Genomic DNA, 24,487 nt, shown 5'->3' on the forward strand with positions numbered 1-24,487 from the left:
TAAATTCTTTTTTTTTTTTTTTCGTTTTTTTTTTCCCCCAGACAGAGTTTCTCTGTGTAGCCATGGCTGTCCTGGAACACACTCTAGACTTGTTGGGCCTCAAACTCAGCAATCAGCCTGCATCTGCCTCCCGAGTGCTAGGATTAAAGGAGTGCACCACCACCACCCAGCCCAATAAATTCTTATCCTTTGCATTGTCCTGGAGTGTGAGTTGTGTTGAACCTCAGTGGACCCAACAATGTAAAGGCTTTACCACACTGCTGACATTCATAGCATCTGTCACCAGTACGAATAGTCTCATATAAAGAAGCTCAATGAAAAAGCTTCACCATACTAAATAGATTCACAATGTTTCTACCCAGTTCAAATTCTTCCATGATGAAGATGACTACAAAATTGTGCAAAGGCTTTCCCATATTAAATATACTCAGAGGGTTTCTCCCTCAGCCTTTCAATGGCTAGGAACAGATCTCATGACCAAACCAACTCTCAGAAAAGCAAACATTTAAATTGGGGTTTCTCTGCAGTGTGGTTTGTCTTGTGTATGCCTAAAGTACTCTGACATGCAAAGGTTTTACTACGTTCATAACATTCACGTGGGTTCTCACTTGTATGTGATCTTTTATGTCATCGTAGATGATCGAGACATCAAATGCTTTACACCACCGATTACCTTCCTAAGGTTTCTGTCTTCTATGTCTTCTTTAAAAATAATTGAGACTATAGAGTTGTAAAAAGTCTTTACCACATTGATTACATTCATAAGGTTTTTTTCCAGTGTGGAATTTTTTACATTTTGAAGACAAGTGGGATATGCACAGGTTTTAGCACACTGAAGACATTCATGAGGTTTCTATCTAATATGGGTTCTGTTATGATTATAGAGACAATAACTTTGTCAAAAGTCTTTTATCACATTGATTAGGTTTCGAAGGTTTCTCTCCATTATGGGTTCTTTTATGATATTGGAGACCACTGTGACCTGCAAAGGCTTTACCACAATGATTACATTCATAGGGTTTCTCTCCAGTATGTGTTCTTTTATGACATTGGAGATAACTGTGACGTGCAAAGGTTTTACCACATTGATTACATTCATAGGGTTTCTCTCCAGTATGTGTTCTTTTATGACATTGGAGATGACTGTGTTGTGAAAAGGCTTTACCACATTGATTACATTCATAGGGTTTCTCTCCAGTATGTGTTCTTTTATGACATTGGAGAGTACTGAATCGTGAAAAGGTTTTACCACACTGATTACATTCATAGGGTTTCTCTCCAGTATGTGTTCTTTTATGACTGTGGAGATGACTGTGACATGAAAAGGCTTTACCACATTGATGACATTCATAGGGTTTCTCTCCAGTATGTGTTCTTTTATGACATTGGAGAGGACTGTATTGTGAAAAGGCTTTACCACATTGATTACATTTATAGGGTTTCTCTCTGGTATGTGTTCTTTGATGAGATTGGAGAACATTGTGAACTGCAAAGGCTTTACCACATTGATTACATTCATAGGGTTTCTCTCCAGTATGTGTTCTTTTATGACATTGGAGATTACAGAGTCTTGCAAAGGTTTTCCCACATTGATTACATTCATAGGGTTTCTCTCCAGTATGTGTTCTTTTATGACATTGGAGATTACTGTGCCATGAAAAGGCTTTACCACATTGATGACATTCATAGGGTTTCTCTCCAGTATGTGTTCTTTTATGAGATTGGAGATGACTGTGACATGAAAAGGCTTTACCACATTGATGACATTCATAGGGTTTCTCTCCAGCATGTGTTCTTTTATGACGATATAAACTACTGAGGTGTGCAAACGCTTTACCACATTGATTACATTCATAAGATTTCTCTCCAGTATGTGTTCTTTTATGACGTTGAAGATGTCTGGATTTTTTAAAGGCTTGACTACATTGATGACATTCATATGGTTTCTCTCCAGTATGGGTTCTTTTGTGATATTGAAGATGACTGGGTGTTGGAAAGGCTTTACCACATTGGTTATGTTCATGTGTTTTTTCTCCAATTTGTCTTCTTATATGACATTGGAGATGACTGGGACATGAAAAGGCTTTAGAACGTTCATTACATTCATAGAGTTTCTCTCCACTATGATTACTTACATACCTGCAATGAAAATTGGCACATGTGATATGTTTACTACATTAATTTCCTTGTTCAATCATTTCATCAAGATGAATAAAGTTTACAAATTGGTCTACTGATAAAGGTGGACCAGATCATCTGGTTTTATCACTTTAAATGTTCATGGTGTTCTCCCTCATTATGGGTTGTTTTGCATCTTTCGAGATATCTGTGATGGTTATTACATGGCTGACATTTATAACATCCGTTTTATATGGGATATTTATATGATGTATTTCATGTATATGAGGAAAATGGAACAACCCAGAGCTTTGTAACACTAATTGCTTTCATAATTTTTCCCTGTAGCATGAATTGTATCACATTTGACTGTGAACCAGGACAAACAAAAGAATTTCCAAATTCCTAGTACCCATAAAGATTTTGTACAGTGTGAGCTTGGAGAAGTTCCCAGTAAAATTAGAAAACCAATTGATTGCAAACGTTTATCATATTCACAATGTCTACCAAAGGCAGAATCTGACATATTTTCTCACTGCTCTGGGATAGAAAGCAGTACATTGCTTCTTTCAATATCCCTATGCTCACATGGCTTTCATCCATTGTGACACATGATATATACATTAAAAGAAAAATAACAGATGAAAGGTTTCCACATTGCATTCACACTGTTTGACTTTTTGTTCCTCATAGACATGTAATACATGAATTAAGGTTTCTCCTATGACAACACTCTTGACTCTCATAAACTGTACCCTAAACAAATGATCAATTTCACTATAAGAATATGAGTATCACCAACTTTCCCATGGATTATTTGCTTATCAGAAGGTTTTGGATATATATTTATCACTATTCGATGTGCAATATCTAAGTCTTGTAAGTCTATACACATTGTCAGATCAGTATAGGTCTAATAGAGGTAAAAATTGAATAACGGTATCTCTTAAGGCAATGTTTCCTTGTCTTGAGGAATGCTTTGATAGATAAATCAGATAACTACATCGAGGCAGAACATTTTTTTAAGAATATTATAATTAGGGTGGCGAGATGGCTCAGTGGTTAAGAGCACAAACTGCTCTTCCGAAGGTCCTGAGTTCAAATCCTGGCAACCACATGTCCTCTTCTGGAGTATCTGAGGACAGCTACAGTGTACTTACATATAATAAATAAATAAATCTTTAAAAAAAAAGAATATTATAATTATAGTTACACGTGAAGCATTGACATTTTACACTGCTGATTTTCTTTAGAGCTTCCATAAAATAGTAAAATTTCCTCAGAGGCATAATTGCATCAGCTTGCACATGAAAATTACCTTTCATTTCTTCTTGAACTTTGACAATGTCTTTCAATATGATGGTTTTCCCAAGTGTAGCCTAAAAGACAGTACCAGAAAAATGAATGATATAGTATTGGAAATAAGGCAAAATTCAAGGTACTGTGAATTTTCACATCACTGGACACTATTTATTCAGCTCAGTCTTCCTTGTTCTCAATTGAAATAACAGAGCATCATCACTCACCAAGAGACATGTCTTCCCACTATTTTGAAAAGCAAAAGAAAATTCACAGTCATACCTATAACAGTGAGGTTCCAGTAGGTCTCCAGCATCACATCTTTGTAGAGACTCTTCTGGGAAGGATCCAGCAAATTCCACTCTTCCCCAGTGAAGTTCACGTGCACATCATCATAAGTCACTGCATCCTAAAATATCCCATACATGTGTACATCACAAAGCATGGTACTGACATCACTGTAAAGTAAATGTACGCTTCCTTGACCATATATTCATGTAATTCTGGTGCTTCCTCCAGTGACCTCTGGACACAGAAGTTATAATCTAAGTACCATAACATTTTAAAGTAAATTGAGTTGAAGGTTCACCTGTGTTGCTTATGAACATTTTAAATGAATAGGGTAAAGTCTTTTGAGAGGAATTCCAATTGAGAGGGAGATGTAGGGTGAAACAGATCAACAGTACTGAGGACACATCCCAGAAATTGTAAGAAAAATCACTAACAAGAAAAATCATGGACAAGCAGGGTGTATTTGTTCATGTCTTTAATCCCAGAGTCACGGGTGGATACGTCACTGAGGTGGATCCCTGTCTATGTAACACATTCCAGGACAGCAAAGTTTACATATTAAGACCCTTACTCCACTGCAAAAATCAACCACAGAGACCAAAATGATAGAAAGAACTCAGTTGTTTACTACAGTTCCTACAAAGAAGTATACATTCCCTGCACTTCTGTACTCATCTAGCAGAAACAGGAAGTGTACCGCTTTAAACTGCAACATTAGTAAAACTTTATTAGCAATCAAGGCACATTTAATGGACCAATGGACAGATGAAAATATTAGTAATATAAGTGTTGAATATAAAAAGTAACATGAGGCAGGAGAGAGCGCTAATTCAGCCATGGAAAGCTCTTGCTGGTCTTCCAGATAACGAAGGTCAATTACTAGCATTTACGTGACCCATGGCTTTATGAACAGGAGTTCTGAGCCCACCTTCCAACAACACCAAGGATGAGGCACACATGATATTCATATTCATGCACACAGGCAAAACACTCCTATTTATTTAAAAATTTCAAAACAAACACAAAAGTTTGGGGAAATATCAACACTCAGAATCCAATGACTCTGAAGCCTCAGGCAGTATTGATGTCACGAGCATATGCCATTCTAAAAAACAGAGTATAATCTATGTGCCCATGGGGTACACAGGGGGACCCAACCCCACTCAAAGGAGAAACAGAGGAGAATGGAAGGAGGGAGTCTGGGTGGGCAGGGACCTAGAGTGACAGTGATCAGGGTGATAATGAATATCTAAATTATAGGATAAACAAAAAATGAAAGAAAGAAAAAGGAAAATTTTGAGTGTGTATACACTTTCATCTTCCCCAAGATGAATCTAGAAAGGCTCCTGCATGGTTGAAATGTCTAAAGTCTCTGCTGATACTCAAGACAATATCTTGACAGCCACATCTTGTAAAATCAGAAAGCAAGTTATATCTTTCCAACATAAAATGGCACTGAATACCCACTCCCATTCCAATCGATAGGAATGTGCACATAGAGAGAAAAGATTGGACAAAGGCAAGAAAAACAGCAGGGCAAACACCAAATCCTATAGCTTTGTCTCAAACACATTGGACTTCAATTCCTAAAGGCATAGATGGTGCTCTTCCTGTAACTTCTTATACATCTCTCAGTTTGGGTACTTCATCTCCCTGTAAGCATCTCTCCATGGCAGATTCCTCAATGTGTTAGTTTTCTCCACAACCTGTGGTCACAAAATGCAACTCAAGCATCAACCTCACCACTTAAATGCAAGGAACTCTCACAGAGTCTTCCCTGGGATCCTGACTTTGTCAAAAGATAGCTGGCGTGGTGCTAAACTGAAACCATAGAGAAACAATCTATGACCATGGTATTTTCATCTTTCAGTTTCCAGAAGCGGCACAATGTGGATGATCCTGTGAAGTTTGGCTTCTAAATTAATGGACCCTGCCTCCCTTGGATCACATTTGCAGCAGGTTTTCTTTAAGGTTCCATCCTGGGATGAGGAAATACTGTGAATACTCCTTCCATTAATTTAAAACACAGCAAGCAGGAGGAAGTGCTACACTCAGGGTACCTTCATAGGCATATACCCACAAGGGCATTTGCTCCACTAAGTTCACAGCCACTTTATGTATAACAGTTAGAAACAGGACAGAATGCAGATGTTCCTCAACTGAAATGTGGACACAAAAAACATGTTTCATTTACAAAATGGGATGCTATTTAGGTATAAAAAACAAGGACATCATGAATTTTGCAGAGAAATGGGTACAATTAGAAACTAATATCTGGAATGCGGTAACTCAGGCACAAAAGGACATGCATGTACGTACTCACTTACAAGTGAATAATAACAATAACTACAGAATATCCACACTGCACTTCATAGACAGAAAGACACTAAACGAGACAAGGCACAAATGAGCATGGTTGAATCTCACTCAGAACGGGGCATGAAAGAAACAGAAGAGGCAGATGGAAGGGAGAAAACTGGATGGGACAGTAGTTAAGAAAGTAGAAGGGGAGTGTTAGGAACAGGTGTGGTAAGAGACAAGGGAAGGACAGAGAGCCAAGAAAATGAAATAAAATCAGCACTTGCTGGGAGGGAGCAGGGCTAGGGTGGGAACGTCTGTAGAATGTGCCTGAGACTATGATTGGGAGGGCACAAATGCGGCTAGGGAAGTGATCTTAGCTGAGATAGATAGCATTGAGTTATGGACCATGAAGAGGTGATATCTTGCAGTCAGGCAGAACCACCAGTGAAGTGTTCAGTACACCAAAAAAACCAAAAACCTTTTCTCCCAAAATTTGTTCTGTCTGCAAGTAAGGCAGGCAAAAAGTTGAAACAGAGACTGAGGGAATGGCCAAACTATACCCGACCCAACTGGTAACCCATCTCTTGGGCAAGCACCAAGGCTGGCATTACTGAGGATAATTTGTTATACTTGCAGATAGTAGCTTAGCATCATTGCCCTCTGAGTGTCTCCATCCAGCATCTGACTGAAACATATGCAGAGACCCACAGCCTAACATTGGACAGGGCTCAGGGAGTATTTTAAAAGAGTTAGGGAAAGAATTGACAGCCTCTGAAGGAATAGGAAGTCCATGAGAAGACCCACAGAGTCAACTAACCCAGAACCTAGGAGACTCTCAGAGATGGAGCCACCAACCAACGAGCACACACAGACTGGGATAGAGGCCCCCACCATATATGTAGTGGATGTGCTGGTCAGTCTTCATGGGGTCCCCAACATCCAGAGCAGGGCATGTCCCTTAAGCTGTTCCTGTCTGTCCAAACTGTTTCCCTAACTGGGCTGCTTTGTCTGACCTCAGTGGGAAATGATGTGTCTAACCCTGCAGAGACTTGACATGCCATAGTTGGGGGATACTCAAGAGGTTCCCACCCTCCATGGGGAGATAAAAGGGAGTCAGTGATGAGGGACTGCGGAAGGTGGAATGGGGTGGTTGTACCGATTAGAATGTAAATTGAGTAAAGAAATAGGAAGATTGAACAAAAACATATCAATAGAATAAAAATATACAAATCAAGCAATAATTTTACTCAATACTCAATATTTCAGGGAATAAGCCAAGTACAAAGATTTTTTTTTTTTTTTTTGGCTAAAATATCACACAAATGACTTCTTCCTAAAGTTTTCAGTCTATTTTCCACTGAAATAGTATGATCTCAACTTCGTGTGGCTGCATTACTGTCAACACTCCAATCTTCCAGACCCTACAGGAAGAACCGATTAAGCTCCATGTACAGCTTTCTATGACTTTTGCCATCTCAATTTCTGATATTTTCCATATTCCTTCAAAAGAGACCAGAGATTCTGTCCAGCAGCAAAATCAGCTTTTGAAACAATTGCTGTTGTTGCTGTTATTGTTGTTGTTCTACCTTGCAGCTCTGCTGCTGTGATGGTTTCCTCTGAGCAGAAGCATCTCAGGTAATAAATGTTTGTTTTACACGGTTCTGTCAGATCACAGCCCATCCTACTGCGAGCTCAGACTAGAAACTGAAGCTAGAAAATGAAGGCAAAAATATTTGACAAACACTACTTCCTGCCTTGCTTTCTTGCTTGGTCACTCTCTCATGCTCTGTAGCCTCCCTCAGCCTTGAAGCAGGCTGAGCTAGACTTTGACCTTGCTGCCATTAAGAAGGAGATTACCTAGTGTCTTAGTCAGGGTTTCTATTCCTAAACAAACATCATGATCAAGAAGCAAGTTGGGGAGGAAAGGGTTTATTCGCCTTACACTTCAATACTGGTTCATCACCAAGGAAGTCAGGACTGGAACTCAAGCAGGTCAGAAAGCAGGAGCTGATGCAGAGGCCATGGAGGGATGTTCATTACTGGCTTGCCTCCCCTGGCTTGCTCAGCCTCCTCTCTTATAGAACCAAGACTACCAGCCCAGAGATGGTCTCACCCACAAGGGGCCTTTCCCCCTTGATCACTAATGGGGAAAATGCCTTACAGTTGGATCTCATGGAGGAATTTCCTCAACTGAAGCTCCTTTCTCTGTGATAACTCCAGCTGTGTCAAGTTGACACATAAAACCAGCCAGTACACCTAGGGTAGAGCCTTCTGACCTTGATGGCTCTATTTGCTCTTCTCCAATACTCTGCTTCCTGCTGAAAGGTCCTGGAGACTATCTGGAGACAAGCCCTATAGATCGCCTATGGGCTGGCTCCAGGCACAAAGAATGGGCTGGCAGATGATGGGCCTACCCTCTTTATAAGCAGGGACTCTCAGTAAACTTCAGAGGCTTTGAACAGAAAGGTTTGTCTTGGCCTCATTCTTTTGTTGCCCTCTGATCTCTTTCAGCCCCGGGCTGCCTTTCAGGGGAACCCAGTTCACATGGCCACAGGCGGCTACAATGCTCACCTAGCTCTCTCATCCAACCCATGTCCACTTGCTTCCCAATATGGCCACCCTTCATGGAAGAGTCTTCCTATATCAATTATCAACACTATCTCTCAGAGACATAGAAACCAGCCATTCTGATGAGGGCACACCTGCAACTGAGGCTCCTTCAGATGACTGTAGCCTGAAATGTTGAGTTAAAACAACTATGACACAGAGACAATAATAAATGAGAAAGTTGTAAAACTCCAAAACCAAAGATCTAACCATATCAATTACAGGACCCCTGCCACCACATCAGGGAGTTGGAATAGTGTCTGAGCCAGGATAAAATGGGAAGGGTTCCTGGCTCAGAGCATGGAAGGATACGATGGAATGGGGAGAAGGGAGGCTGCACTGCCCTGTGGTAAGGTGTCCTTAACCCTGGATTCCCAGGCCAGGGAGACCAAAGAGGTGGCCAAACAGCTGGAAGGTGAATAGAGGAGCAGATTGCCCACAGACCTGGAAATAAGATTGCTGGTCTAAGGAAGATATGCTAACTTTGCTGGAAGGGATGAAAAACAACCTCCCATACACTGACAGCTCCAAGTTCAAAACTACAGAGTCACATAGAGACTGAGAACAGGGTTGTTTAGAAGGGGGCAAAATGAGGTCTTTGTCCTATCCACCCTGTTTTGCAGAGTCTGATTTTGCCCTGAATGTGGTCATAAAGAGCTCTCTGTCAGGGGCAATTTAATGGGTACAGGTCCTCTTGATAAGAGGGATTTAACCCAAGGTGGAAGGTGAGTAACTATATCAATTGGGATGGAAGCAGTCTCACTTCCTCTCTCAGTAAGAGAATACTAAAGTGGCACACACATAATAGAGGGCCACGAGGGGGCAGTGAAGGCTAAGCAGCAGATTCCACCACTTGTACAGAGGAGAAAATGAAGACAGAATGGCAGCTGTGAGCCATGGAGCAGGGTTCCAAGACTACTGTAACTTCCCAGAAATTAAGACCAGGGGCATACAACCCCTGTTCCAGGGTCTGGAACATCTTCCTAGCCCTTTGTAGCTAGGACTCTCCAGCATTTCCACTTCACTGGAGTTCCACATTCACTATGTTCATCTCACTCCACAAGTACTCAAGAAAAATCAAAAAACCAAGGTACACAGACACATTTCTGACAGACAGGTCACTGATACAAAGAACAGCAATGACACATCCTAACAGCGGTCTCTCAACCCTTCCGATGGGAGTCCTGAGGGTCTTGGGGTTCCAGTCAAAGCATCAAGGTTTTATGCCTAACTCACAGAAACTGCAATGACCAGCACAGAGCCTATTGCAATGCAAATAAACAGAGGTCTTTTTTATGAGCTCAGTAACAAGGACTCTCAGCAGTCAAACTCCCATTAGGTACAAACTGAGAGATCAAGTCTAGAGGTTTTGAGTATATATTGTAGTTACAACAAGAATGGGGAGTTTGCATACAAATCAGCATTGTAATATTTTGAAAACTGTATGTCTGACATAATGTGCAGGAACCAAGCAAGGGGGGCAAAAAAATCTGACAGCCATGATGGGTAAGCTGTTTTTGTTTTTGTTTTCTATAGGAGGTCTTAGTTATCTCTAGGTAGCTTGACCCTGCTGATGTACCTTAACTGGCTGTTGATAAGGGGATTTTGTCATGGGATTTTTGCTGGAATGTACAAATGTACATTCTCAAAAAGCAAACTGTTTGGGATTTACAAACTCATCTCTGTTGCTGAGCCCCTGATTATCGACAGAAACTCCTGGTTAACCACAACCATGCCTGTCTGTAGACTAGACTTTGTCCAAAGACCTACCACACTACCTGTTACTGCAGACCCTAATATCAGTTACCCTTAACACTGGAAAAGAGTAGCAGTGTAATTTTCCTCTCCTCCTGTGCAAGACTCCTATAGACACCATAGACAATCCCCACCTGTCCATCCATTCCTGCCTCATCCCTGTGTCTCAGCCCCCACTTGGGCAGATACTCCCTGTTCAACCACATTCCATGCCTGAAAGGACACAAGGTAAGCTTCCATAGATCAACTTCATGATTGATTTTTTACCCCAGATTCAATTTTCCCAGTTGTTCCAACATTGTATTAAACACCATGGGCTGCTTGATCTCTCTCCTGACTATGTCTCCTTGTGGATTACTAAGATCTTCTGTTCCTGCCTATTGCTTCTCCCAGCTTTTAATATCACAAAGCATCCCCTGTTGACCATACTCACCAAATAGGTCAGTAAAATAGGAAACTGTCAGTGAACACTCTCTTCAAATCCATGTATCAAACAGTAACCCAGGAACAAAACTCCCACCCAAAAAGACAAACCCAGAGGCCAGTACCTAGGTCAATAATCACCCAAACAGAGATGGCTACACACCAGCATAGCAACATAGAGAGTAACAGCCAGGAACAATTGCAACCAAGAAATCCAAGCTATCCCATCACAACAGGTCTGAGAAATTAAACCATGCAACAGATAAAGTGCAAAACAGGTTGTTTGGGGGAAGGGAGAGGAGTGAGAACCTGGGGAAGGGATAGAAATACACAAGAGGACCTGCAGACAGACACACAGACAGGGAGGAGAAAGAGAGCCATGAGGGGAGAGATGACAGAGAGTGTGCATGTGCAGAGAACAGGGACAGGGAACAAAAATAGAGATCTGCTATAGCTGGTGGTCCATGTATATAAAGCACGCCTGACAACAGACACAGGGGATGGAGGCAGGAAATGACATAAGCAGTTGCTAAGTCCCTAAGAGCAGGACATGAGATTACCTGACAACTACAGAGGCAAGTTTCACCCACAGAACAGGAAAGGAAGACAGAATCTCAGGGATTCAAGAGGAAGAGAAAAAATTGATATCTCAGTCAAAAAATGTGGATTCTAAAAGTTTCATGGCAATAAACAACTAGGACTTCTACAAAATATGTGATGGCGAAAATTACAAACGATTGGAATAGAAGAATATCAACTCAGAGGTTTATCATTTTTCAATAAAACCACAAAAAAATTCTGAAATTATTAAAGTCCCTTTCCCAAATAATACTCAACTCACTAAACATATGATGTAAAAAATATGAAAAAACTGCAACAGAAAAAAAATTAACAAAACCTAAACAAAACAAAAACAAGTATAATGTATGAAATCAGACCTATTCGATTTTTACCTGTCTTCTTAATGTATACTAAAAGACAAAGGGGTTTGGACATGTGTGCTACAGACTCAAAGAAACCACCCTTGTCACAAGCCAGCCTAACTAAGGTCCAAAGGATTTGGGCAATGATGGGGAAGTTATTCAGAGGTCACCCCTGATGGAGCAAGTGAGAAGCAACACGAGAGACCTCACAGGTGCTCACATATGACTTATACTTCCCATCCAGCCCCAGAGAGGACTCACCACCCCAGCTTCCACTGCTCAGCACCCTGCCCCTACCCTCTGTGGGCAGTAACCCTGTGCTCACCATGCCTGGAATTCAGAGCTTCCCTGAGGTCCTCTCACAGCACCCAACAGCAGAGCTCAGAGCAGGACACAGAGAACCATTCAAGCCTGCACAGCCACAGTGAACCTGGGGAAAGGCACCCGGAAGATCCCGCCTCCTGACTGACTGGCAGGTCTGCCTGTGGAGATCTTGATTGGCCAGTGGGTCTCACCCTTCCTCAAGGTTAAAGTGTGCTTCATGTCCATGGCCACACCTTTTCCAGATCTCAAGTGTGGTTTGCACTACATTAGCATTTGAGCCAGTCCCCCAAGAGGACTCTCACCCCTCCCAGCTCTGGGGGAGAACTCAACATTCATGTGGGACATTGGGCTATGCGCAGACAGGTTGTTCTCCAGTTGACCAGAGGTCTGAATCCGGGAGGGTGATAATTCACTTACTTGACAAGGAAGGCATCAATTCCCTCATGCTTCTGGAACTCAGGCTCCTGCCTAACTTACAGTCCCCCACCCACACCCCAGCCACCACAAGAGAAGCCTGGCTAAAAGTCATGTAGGCAAAGTCCCAAGCTTCTGACCTTCAGGCTAAACTCCTCCCCAGTTACCTAGCAACAGTAAAGACCATAAAAAGGGCTGTTCAGCCCCGCCTATCTCTCTTGCTCTCACTCCTTTGATCTCTTACCTCTCACTTCTTGCACTCCTCTCTCCTCTTTCCTTTCTCTTTGACCTCTCCTCTCCTCTCCTCTCCTCTCTCCCTCTTACTCTCTTTCTATCTAGCCTTCCCCCTTCTAGCCTTCTAGGGGGGCCTCTCTCTCTCTCTCTCTCTTCTACCTTCTCTCTTTCTCCCTGCCTTTCTATAATAAAGCTCTAAAACTATAGAATGTCTCTGTTAATCAAGGCCCACTGCCCTTGGAGGATGGGATAGGCTTTCTTGTAATGAGCCCTTTCTACTCTCCAGATGGAAGGCCTTCATGTGCTCCACTGCAGATCCACTGTGCTCACTCTCACAGGTGTGGGAACCTCTCATCCCTCTCTCCCATAACTCCAGTGCTTTAGAAAAGTAGCCCTGGGGCTCCCAGGTTGGGCTGCCCCTTGTTCAGACCCAAAGAGTGGGTCAAAGGCTTAGATGCACACCCAGGGCTGAGTTGAAAGTGAATGGCAGCTCTCCCACATCTCTGTCCAGAGCATAGGTGGAACTCTGGCAGAGCGTGGGCCTCCCCCCCCCCTTTCCTTTCTTCCCCCTTTTAGTTGCCAACACATTCCAGCTCAGGCTAGCCAGCTGCCTGCTCCTGCCCACTGTGAGTAATGATCCTCCATTACCAGGACCTGACTTCAGACCTTGCCTGAGCTTGCCTCACATCACTTGCCTTCTTCTTCCTGAAATCCAGGGGAAGAGCATGCATAGCCCATTACCCAAGGTGCAGTGGGGTTATCAATCTGAGTGAGAGGGTGCCCAGGCAATGAACATTAAAGAGGGATTTTAGGAAACAAGAGTTTTGTTTGTGGCTCAGTGCTGGGCTCAGGGAGACTGCAGCTCCCTTTCCCAGATGATAGGAACCAACCAACCCTGGGAGGAAAGCCACAAACGTAAGGGAAACACTGTTGAGCCCTCTTGTTAGCCAGCACATCAGCATCAGTGGCAAAGTAGAGAAAAGCCACAGTTGTATTAGGACAGGTTCTCTAGATAAACATATCTCAAATCAGAATGAATTTCTCTGTGGATATGAAAGACCCACAACGTGAGGACTCCCCCACGTTCTGACTCAGGAGAGGCGACACCCCAAAATCACCCACAAGAAACGGTCTTGCTGCAACTTGCAAGAGGATTTTTATTCGAGAGCGTTCTCGGGCCCATGGTCATACACCACGCAGGGGTAGAGGACCATGGCGCCCCGAGTAGCTGTATAAGGGGGTATTTAAAGGAAGAAACCACAACTCAAGGAAGTGGGGAGGTACCAGTTAAGAGTCACTTCCGCAAAGTCACAAGAGTCACAGAGAATACCTGGTAATTGTTCTGGTTAACTCTCAGTTTCTAAGAGCCCCTAACAATAGCACATTTGCATGGCAGTTTCCGGTGTTGGTCAGGGTGACTTTCTTTGAATGAACACTCTTTGTACCCAGGAAGCAGGTAGGTGGAGGAAGGAATGTTGCTATCAAGGTATGATTAGCATACCTTGGAGCAATGAGTCACAAAGGTCACATTCCCAAGCCTCATCCTAAAGGCCTAGAATTTTGTTACTTCTTCAGATACAGAAAGGAAATTTAATAGAATGTCTCTCTAATGTCTGTAATAGAAAGGTTCTTGGCCAAGGGAACTTAGAAAAATCAAGGACGGGTTATCTCATGTTGCAGGATATTACAGCTGATATTCACTATGTACCAGAATTCTGAAGAAATAAGTACTTTCCAATGCCAATTTTAAAAATCAAACTAGCAAATCACCTTTTCTAAAATACAAAAATAGGGCAAGTATAAAAAATGAAAGAACAACCCTGTTCATTGTCTTTTATGTATGTAGGATGCCAAAAGAATCTATTGCCTAGACTGAAAGTGGATCTGATGATCTCAAAAGATCAAGAATAAGAAATGGTTTCTCACTTCAAAAGGTATAATGAACACATTTCCCTCACAGTAAGCAGGGTTAGACTTAGGGTTAGCCTATTAGAGGGTTAGGGTAAGGATTAGGGTTCTTAGTGTTAGGGTTGTTAGAGGCAAGGCAATGGTCAGGAAGCTGGGGTGAGCTGAACTGGAAGGTTTATTATTTATTTGTCATTAATTTATTCTTTGACAATTTCATATGTGCACACAGTATATCTTGATTGTTTCTATCTCTCGTTCCTACCTCTACCTACATCCTCTCTGACACTTGCACCTTCATGTCTCCATTGTGTCTGCTTTTTCTTCCTAGTTCCCCCATTTCTCCTCCCTCTCCATCGCTCCTCCCCCTCTTCCTCCTCCTCCTCCTCCTTCTCCTTCTTCATCACCATCACCATCATTACTAAGGTCACTTAGTGCTGCCTGATGGAATATTACTCAATATCTGTTAGGCTGGATCTTGTGCATATAAATGGAATGGCACTGCCCAGGGTGCAATGGTCACATTATATCCAGAAAGCAAGTGTTTTACCAAATTTGTCCCTTGATGCTCTTTGTAGCCCCTCTTCTGCCATGTTCCTGTGGGTATTAGTTTTGGAGACTTTTTCTCTGATCTGAGAAGAATGGGTCCTGATGATTAGGACAGCCCTAGGTGGAAGGTCTGTCCCTAACAGTTACCTTAATTGGCATGGTTTAGCTTGTGCCCCTCTAAGAAGAACAGCCACCACACACAGATCTTCTGGCCTCGAAGACCCAGCCTGAGTCATTCACTATGAGGCCTTTATGTACACAACCCAGATGGTTTTCTGGAACCCACAGCCCTAAGGGACCAGGTGTATTATTAGACAATTCACTCTGTGGCAGTGAAGGCCTCTCAGTAAACGCCTCTAGAGGTTACAGAGGCAGCTCAGTTGGTAGAATGTTTGCCTGGCATTCAAGAGGCCCAGGGTTTGATACCTGGCACCACATAAAACAAACATGATAACACATGCTGTAATTGCAGCCTTCAAAGGTGGAGGCAGAGGCAGGAGGATCTGAAATCCAAAGTTATATTTGGTACATAGAGTTGAAGGCAACCCTGAAGCCCTGACTAAAAAGTAAAACAAGAAAAGAAAAGCCTCTAAAAAAGGGCCTCTAATGCCTCCCCAGGGGTTAGCACTTGATATCTCTGGAGTTGTCAGTCTTGGCTCCTCTAAGTTGACAACAATGGAAGCTGGCCTGCACAGACTCAATGGACACTAGCTTGCACTAAGGAAAACCACCTCTGTACAGTGAAAGGACATTGAAGAACCAACCAGAGTGGTCAAAACTCCTGTTTTGTCACCTGCTGAAACCCAGAGTCACATGACTCCATGGTGCCTATATGACCTCTCCCAAAAAGAAATAAACTTAAATAAGCCCATTTAATGCTTTCTTACTTTACAATTACTTTTCTTTATTTTTTGAAATTGTAATATAATCTCATCGTTTCTATTCTCCAAACCAACCCACATATCCCTGCTTCCTCTCTTTCAAATTCATAACCTCTCTTTTCATTTGTTATTTTATACATACATGTATATTCCCTAAATATGTAAACACAGCCTGCACAATCTGTATAAAATTATTTATATGTCTGGCTTCGGTGGTGACCATTTGGTATTAGGCAACCAACTGGCAAAAGCACATTTTCTTAACATAGAATTAAAGTTCATAAAAATGCTAGTTATAGCCAGGTGTGGTGGTACACATCTTTAATACCAGCACTCAGGAGGTAGAGCCAGGTGGATTCCTGGGTTCGAGGCCAGACTGGTCTACTAAGTGAGTTCCATGACCCCCAGGGCTATACAGAAAAAACCTGTGTTGAACCCCCCCCAAAAAAAAACAAAAACAAACAAACAAACAAAAAACAAAAACAAAAAAGACTGCTTTCAATACAAGTCCTCCAGCCAGCCAATCTTTACAGTAGACCTGGTCTCTACCACTAAGGCATGCTGGACAGTGCCACTTTTACCTTGGGGATGATAGGAGACCCATGCTTCAAGTACCAGGGAATGACACCCAGTTCAAAGGACACTTCTGCACTACCACCACCGCAGTATCCAAATGAACCCCTACTCCCTTGCTGGTCTCCCCACCTTTCTCCTGGGACTAGGAACAAGCACTGAAATGTCTTTAAACTGTGAAGCAGTGGCTGGAGAAATGGTTTATTGTAAGAGAACTTCCTGCTCTTCAGGAGGTACCAAGTTTCATTCCCAGCACCCACAAACAAGCAATTCACAGCTGCCTACTACTCCGGCTGCATAAGCTCTAAGGACATCTGCATTCTGAGTGTCACACACAGATACAAATCAATAAAAAGTAAATCCTAAAGAGGAAATCAGACCATAGGAGTCTGAGCCCCAAACCCTCTAACAGCTTCGCACCATTCCACAGCCAAAGTGCAAATTCTCTCCCCAAGGTAAAGCCCAGTGCTATCTGGACCTAAGCCACCCCTCCACACAGGCCCCTCTGCTCTCCCTCACCTCTGATCACAGGCCTTCTGTCTGCCCTGATACTCACTTCTCAGTCCTTTTCCAGGACTCATCTATGCCTAGGTCTTTGCAAGCAAGCAGCCTCTACATTCCAGACTGCTCAAAGGTCACCTCTGCAGAGATGCCTGTCTTGACTTCAGTTTCCTCCCCTCCAAAACCACATCCTTTCCCCAAGTTATGCATAACCTTGTCTTATCACTACCTGGCATACAACATGACATAATCACCTGTCTATCAGTGATTATCAACTAGGGAGGGGCCTTTTACAAATATAAAAGCTCCAGGCCTTACCCAAATCATCTAAAATCAGAATTCAGGGGAGACAGAACCAGGTTCTTCCAATCCACAGACCCCCCTCCCCACCCGGCAACTCTGAACACAGCCAGGACTCAGGGCAGCCTACAACAGTACTTTCAAACCCTGGTGCACACACTGCTCCTGAGAGTGCTGTTAAAATGCACACTCTATTTCCACAGCTCTGCCATGGAACCCTAGGCTCTGCAAGTTCCACACCACACTGACTGGTGTTGTCAGGTGAAGCATTTTGCAGTTGCAAGGACCTAAAACTGTGCTCATCAACAGGACTTCCTGCAAGTATGGAGAACAAAGTCCTGAATCTACATCACACAAAAGAGTGGCCACTAACCCATGTCGCCACCAAGCATCTGAGACAGAGTAATGTTAGCAAAGAGCTGACTTCATTCTTGGGCTACAATGCTGACCAAAAGCCAAAAGTGCAATTCCCCACCATGAAAGGCCTCTGTAAATTCTTGGCCTAAGGAGCCTTCTGCAACCTGGATGGATAGGAAAATTCCACCAAAGGCCTAGTTGATCACCAACCCAAGAGTGGATAAATATTTCTCTAAGGTAGGGACACAGATATGGAAGACTGGATTAAACCACCTTGGAGCCTCTTACACCAGGCTTCCATTCAAGGCCCTTTCATCCACATCCCTGATCACATGTAAGCAGTTCCAGTCTTCCTGTTCTCTATATCATGGCTATAGATTCTCTGATCACATGTAAGCAGTCCCAGTCTTCCTGTTCTCTATATCATCACCATAGATGCTCTGATCACATGTAAGCAGTCCCAGTCTTCCTGTTCTCTATATCATCACCATAGATGCTCTGATCACATGTAAGCAGTCCCAGTCTTCCTGTTCTCTATATCATCGCCATAGATGCTCTGATCACATGTAAGCAGTCCCAGTCTTCCTGTTCTCTATATCATCACCATAGATGCTCTGATCACATGTAAGCAGTCCCAGTCTTCCTGTTCTCTATATCATCACCACAGATGCTCTGATCACATGTAAGCAGTCCCAGTCTTCCTGTTCTCTATATCATCACCACAGATGGTCTGATCACATGTAAGCAGTCCCAGTCTTCCTGTTCTCTACATCATCGCCATAGATGCTCTGATCACATGTAAGTGGTCCCAGTCTTCCTGTTCTCTACATCATCGCCATAGATGCTCTGATCACATGTAAGCAGTCCCAGTCTTCCTGTTCTCTACATCATCACATAGATGCTCTGATCACATGTAAGCAGTCCCAGTCTTCCTGTTCTCTACATCATCACATAGATGCTCTGATCACATGTAAGCAGTCCCAGTCTTCCTGTTCTCTATATCATCACCATAGATGCTCTGATCACATGTAAGCAGTCCCAGTCTTCCTGTTCTCAATATCATCGCCATAGATGCTCTGATCACATGTAAGTGGTCCCAGTCTTCCTGTTCTCTACATCATCGCCAGGGATGCTCTGATCACATGTAAGCAGTCCCAGTCTTCCTGTTCTCTACATCATCGCCATAGATGCTCTGATCACATGTAAGCAGTCCCAGTCTTCCTGTTCTCTATATCATCACATAGATGCTCTGATCACATGTAAGCAGTCCCAGTCTTCCTGTTCTCTATATCATCACATAGATGCTCTGATCACATGTAAGCAGTCCCAGTGTTCCTGTTCTCTATATCATCACCATAGATGCTCTCACAGACATGACCTCACATCACTGATCTGCCTGGAGAATTGGTTTCTCCCCACGGAACCACAGATTCTTTCAAAGAGAAGAGATGTCTAATCCCTTCACCTAACACACAGCAGCAGGTCCCAAATGAACCACAGCAAGAGCTGGGATGCACAAGGAGTGGTATCATAGTAACTGCACTACTAATCATAAAAGAGAAACTGAATTCAGCTGGAGGGAAACCAATTCCACCCTAACTGATTCAAGACGTTCCAGAGACACCAATTCAAATTTAGGAGAAGCATAAAATGATGACCTGTTAACCTACTCCCTTCCAAGGATACACTGAGAAAAAGGGGGCATCCTTCTGACCATAGATTCAAAATCTGTTAGCCTGGGATTCTGAAGGAGCTGGTTTACAAACAAGTCACAAAGGACTACAACTCAGAATCAAATGCAAGGCCAGTTCCCACTGGAACTGCTGGGGGGAGCCTGGCCCCATGAACATCATCCCCCTGGGAGTCTGTACAGTCTAGATGTTCATTCTCCTTTTGCAGTTAGAACAGCAAAGCAATTTCCAAGGTAACCAAGGACAACAGAATAAGAGACTCATGGCCATGGAAGGAAAAAGTTAAATTTTGATACTTAAGAGTCAATATCAAATTTATTTTTTAAACTACATCAATGCCAAATAAACAGGGTAGGAATGAATGGAGCTATGAAGAAGCCCTAACAAACAACAGGAGTGTCCCAAGAATGCACACAATGTTTCTCTATTTCCAGAGTATTTTGAAGTAACCAGAGGCTTAAATAAACTAAGATATAAAAATCAAAGCTGGGAAGAGGGTGGGGGGTGGCGGGGCTCAGTTTTCAGATTTATGCCACAACTACTTATTTTCTCCCTTATTTCCAAAGCACAAAGCTGACACCAGTTGCGCTTCTGCACTTTGCAAACTGTGCAAAGTAAGTCACCCAGAGAAAGTCATCAGGAAGTGAAAAGTTTCAAACCACCTACACTCTCACCTGTTACCAAGACAATAAGTTCCTTAGAGAGAATGCATGGGGGCTGGGAAGGCAGCTTAGGGTGTCAGGTGCTTGCTGCACAAGCCTGTGAACCTGCATGGGGATCCCCAGGATTCAGGGGAAGCAGAGACAGGCTGTGGGGAACTGATTCAGGAAAGCTTTGCAAGTTCGCCTCTGGCCTCGGTCAGCACAGGAGAACATCACACACACACACACACACACACACACACACACACACACACAAACCCATCCACACACAGGCACACCTAGGGGGAGGGACAACAATTTCCATTTATATGCACACCTTCATCCATTCATCCATTTTCTTCTCCCCTGCTCCATTCTCATTCCAGGGTCTATACAGTAACTACAGTGAAATCTGGTAAAGCAGCTACCATTTACTAAGTCTACTGGGTACTGTACCAGAACCTTCAGAAATAGACATGATTATCTAGACTGTGAACTGGACTGAAAACTGTAAAAGAGTGTGTGGGTGGGGAGGGTCTCATCCCAATTCATACACCTGGAAAGTGATGGAGCCTGACTCGGAGGTGGCTGATCTAGCTATGGGCAGTTTTGAGAATGCACCATCACTAAGCATTACACAAAGCCATGCAGTTTGAGTATGCAGCATCCAGCCAAGTTTAAACTCCACTTGCTGTGTCTATAACTTGAACTAATCTCCTAGCCTCAAATTCCTTATCTGCACAGCAGGGATAGAGATTAAACACAACAGTTTGATACCTGTAATACAGGTCAGGCACTGGCTAACTACTGACATTCTAGCTACAGGTGTGCAGTCAAGAAAGCCGATTTCAGTCAGAAAATGACAACAGTTAAACATATTCTCCATTGGGAGCAATCAGGTTTGCCAAAGTTAATCAGATAAGTTTACCTATTCCATAACTCATTTAAGTAGAAGACCAGGGACTTATTTTTTTAGTTGTATTTCTATGAAATGTGTAACTTTTTGTACGTCCCAAAACCTACCCTAATGTCTCATCTGACCATAAAAAAACATTTGCTTAAAGTCTAAGTATTGTAAACATGGTGTGTTATTACACTAGACAGAGAACAACTTTTTGTTTTGGACGTAAACATTAAATAATGTAGGAGGAGAAAGAAAGCATTATTTTAAGTAATCCACACTGAGTCCTTTCACCCTTCAAATCAGTTCATACACACTATTGTCTTAGAGTGGATGCTGGCTTCACTTAAAATGAGATAAGCCTGCAAAGAGTTCAGGTTTTCCCTGTTTCCAACTCAAATCCATTTTCTGCTTTGGAGGCTGAGTGAAGCCAGCCTGCTATTTAACAGAATGACAAAATCCAGTCTCTCTTTAATCTACTCAGTAACTGAGCTCTTGGGTAATCTCCTGCACTGCATGGAAAAGCAGCTTTGGGTTCATCCAAAATAAACTAAAATTAATCAGAGAGGCCATGCCTACTTTAATTGCAACTCGTATTTTCCTGGCTTTCCAACATCTGCCAGTATTACTGATACCTAACTGATTCAATACAATGAGAAAAGCGTCCTAACCTTATAAACATGGGCTGTCTTTAAAGGACATCAGACACAAGTGTCCTTTCCACATAGGGAATCCTACCTTTTTGGATGTAATTATTTTCATAAGTATTAATGATGTATTTTCAAAACACTGTGACTATCTTCCTAGTGCTTTTCAAGGGCCCTCATGGGGGAGGGGCTCTCATCCCCCTCATCCCCCACCTGACTCATTAAAGGCATCAGTGGCACCTAAAGGCCAGGCTGACAAAAGTGGACTAAAGCAATCTGCTCTCACTGAATTTGCTACAAAAGATTTACAAGCAGATCTTTGGGAAGACAGGAGAGAGAAAAAAAGGGGACTAGGGTGAAGGAGAAGAACGGATACCCTAGCTCACTTCCAAGAGCAGGATGCTGAACCTAGTATTTTTCATTTCCTGACTGTGTAGGTCTACAAAGACAAATATTTTACACGAAAGAATAATAGTCTAGTCCCCCACCCCACTCCCCGCCCAGCCAAAGCCTAATAGCGATTGCTTTGTTCAACCAACGGGAAAGGATGTAATGACATAGCTTAATTTAAAAGCTCTCCGAACACCAACCTCTGGCAAGAGTATTTTAAAATGTCTACCTTGATCTTAAAATTCTGAGCAAAAGAAATGTAGTCATCGGTTCACTACTGCTACACATGTGTGTCTCGTTCTCCAGCTACCTTTTGTGAGTCCGGCTGGATGCACAAAGCCTACAGAGCTGAAAACACGAAACTCTAAATTCTGTTGGGGAGGTAAAGAAAATGATGTAAGTGAGGCTTTCCCAAGCTATGGACAGCCGTGGTCTCTGAACTCACACAGCCTCTTCCAAGCCTGCTTCAATTTTCAACCCAAACTGCTTCCTTCTCGCAGTCCCTCTTCCCCAGGATCTGGAGAGCTCTCTGCTTAGCCACTCAATACAATGACTATGCAGGTCCTTTCCAGGTTAAGGGCACAGGAACTGATCATACTGTCAACAGGCACCACACAGGTAGCCCAGAAGCGACCACCAAAGACCTTTTGGACCTCAAAGAGACCATTCTCCACATCCCTCTACAGCGCTGCTCTGTGGCAAGTAGTGGGCACTGCCAGGCCTCCCAAGATGGGATGGGCACCCGTGCCTAAGCAGCTTGGGGTCCCTGGATCTGCTCTACATGTTGGCTCAGAAGCCACTGCTGCCCCTGCCGGGCTACTTCAGGAACAAGTTGGAGAGGTCCGAAACAAGTTGGAGAGACCCATCACTTGAGGGCCGCAGAGCTCGCAGGGGTCCCCGGCTCGAAGCTGCCACAGACTCTGCAGCCGAAATTGACCTCTTCGAGGATGGGAGCAAAGAACCTGAAACCCTGCGCTGGAAATGGGAACAGACAGGAGCGTTCCCAAAAAAGGCCCAAGGTGGCCAAGCAGCCTCTCCCTAGAGCAGGGAACAAAGGGCTTCTGTGTTGGGCACTGCTGGTCCGGCTGCGTCCGGCTTTGGGGTACCAAAAACTTTTCCCGGGTGTGGGCGCAGGCGGAGGGCACTGGGTATCGGGCACCAGGCGCGGAAGCCTAGCGGGTCCCCAGGACGCAGCGCGATCCCCGCTACCGCTCACCTCCTCGATGGCCGCCACGGTGTTCCGGCACTGGGCCGTGCGCGTGGTGAAGCTAAAGGCCGTGGGCGCCTTGTAGTCCTCATGGGTCTCGGCCACGAATTCCGACACGGAGATCTGGTCCGGCATCGCCAGGGCGCCGGGGCGCGGACTGCGGCCGCCTCAGTCGCCCAGGGCGCGGGCTCCGACCCCGCCGCCGCTCGGGGACTTGAACAAAGGGAAGCGCGGGTGCGGAAATCGCCGCGGGGCGCGGGGGCCAGCGCGGGAGGCCCGGTGGCAGCAGGGGCGCGCGCAGCCCGCAGCTCTGCCCGCTGTGCTCCGGGAGCCGCAGCTTCCGAGTCCTCCCAAAGGAGCCCAGACGCGGGCGCGCACAGGCAACGAGAAGGAAGCGCCACCAAGCCGCTGTCCGGGACGCATCCGGCGAAAAGGGAGGGCCTGGCTGGGGAGGGCGCGGAGGCCCGCCCGGCGGGGCGGGGCGCAGGCTTGGCCGCCAATCGGGGCGCCCGCCGCTATCGCGTCGCCAGGAAGCGGAGGCCTCAGCAAGGAGGGCTATGTGCGCTCAGGGCCTGTCAGTGGCTGTGGGCTGCTGGGTTGTGTCTGCCTTCCGGAAGTGCTGGGGTTCCAGGGCGCGCTCTCTCATGAGCTGGGGTCCCCAACTCCCACCCCGCACCCGCCATGACCTCTAGCAACATTGCCCAGAGGGCGTGGAGTGGAACCGGGGATACTGGCTTCCCAGCTGGAAGGGAGCCCACCCTTTTGCTCCCCAATCTCACCATTAGCCTCAGAACCCCCTGAATTCCCCATCAGAACCTCAGGAAAGTGCCAGTGAGACAGTGTGGGTAGCTTGCCCCCTACAAGACAGTGAAATCCTCCAGGGCACTTTAGCAGGACAAGATGTAGGGACAGTTAGTTGGGGATGCAATGACAGGGACCATGTTCTGTTTGTGCTCCTTCTCACAGCCTTAAGAAGCCAGGGATAAAGGGTAAAGTCAGGTGTTTTGCATAGGGAGTTGACCATGATACAAGCCGAATGGGAATTCAAACCCATGACCTTTAACTTGGAAGAATACTCCAACCCCTATTAAGCATCCTGTTTCCTAAGCTTGTACAATTAGGGACACTCCCAGTTACCTGAAGACAGTTTTAGGGTGCTAGGCCAGGCTTCACCCTGAGAAAATCATAGAATGCACTGATGTGGTGTGGGAAGTGGGGGATACCCAAGAGAACCAGAGGTAGAGATGGTTCTCAG

General features: G+C 44.2%; 1 protein-coding gene across 1 annotated transcript; it reads right to left on the reverse strand.

Moving 5' to 3' along the window:
* Positions 1–23,635, reverse strand: LOC147001201 (uncharacterized). The gene is made up of 4 exons (XM_085830244.1): positions 23,242–23,635; positions 3,700–3,826; positions 3,437–3,497; positions 1–2,139 (listed from the first exon to the last, which is right to left on the reverse strand). The coding sequence occupies exons 1-4, from the start codon at positions 23,365–23,367 to the stop codon at positions 879–881; spliced, it is 1,575 nt and encodes a 524-aa protein (XP_085686370.1). The 5' UTR covers positions 23,368–23,635; the 3' UTR covers positions 1–878.
* Between the last annotated feature and the right edge of the window lie 852 nt (positions 23,636–24,487).

Source organism: Mus caroli, unplaced genomic scaffold (assembly GCF_978045245.1).
Source record: "Mus caroli unplaced genomic scaffold, Mus_caroli_1 scaffold_14, whole genome shotgun sequence".
NCBI lineage: Eukaryota > Metazoa > Chordata > Mammalia > Rodentia > Muridae > Mus > Mus caroli.

Bases quoted from the DNA above. Each gene is read 5' to 3' on its own strand.
- LOC147001201 (XM_085830244.1), bottom strand. From the start codon at position 23,367: ATGCCGGACCAGATCTCCGTGTCGGAATTCGTGGCCGAGACCCATGAG. The intron at 3,827-23,241 runs GTGAGCGGTAGC...GGGATATTTTAG, and splicing joins CCGTGGCGGCCATCGAGGAG to GATGCAGTGACTTATGATGA. The intron at 2,140-3,436 runs GTAATTTTCATG...TTTTCATTGCAG, and splicing joins AGTTCAAGAAGAAATGAAAG to GTATGTAAGTAATCATAGTG.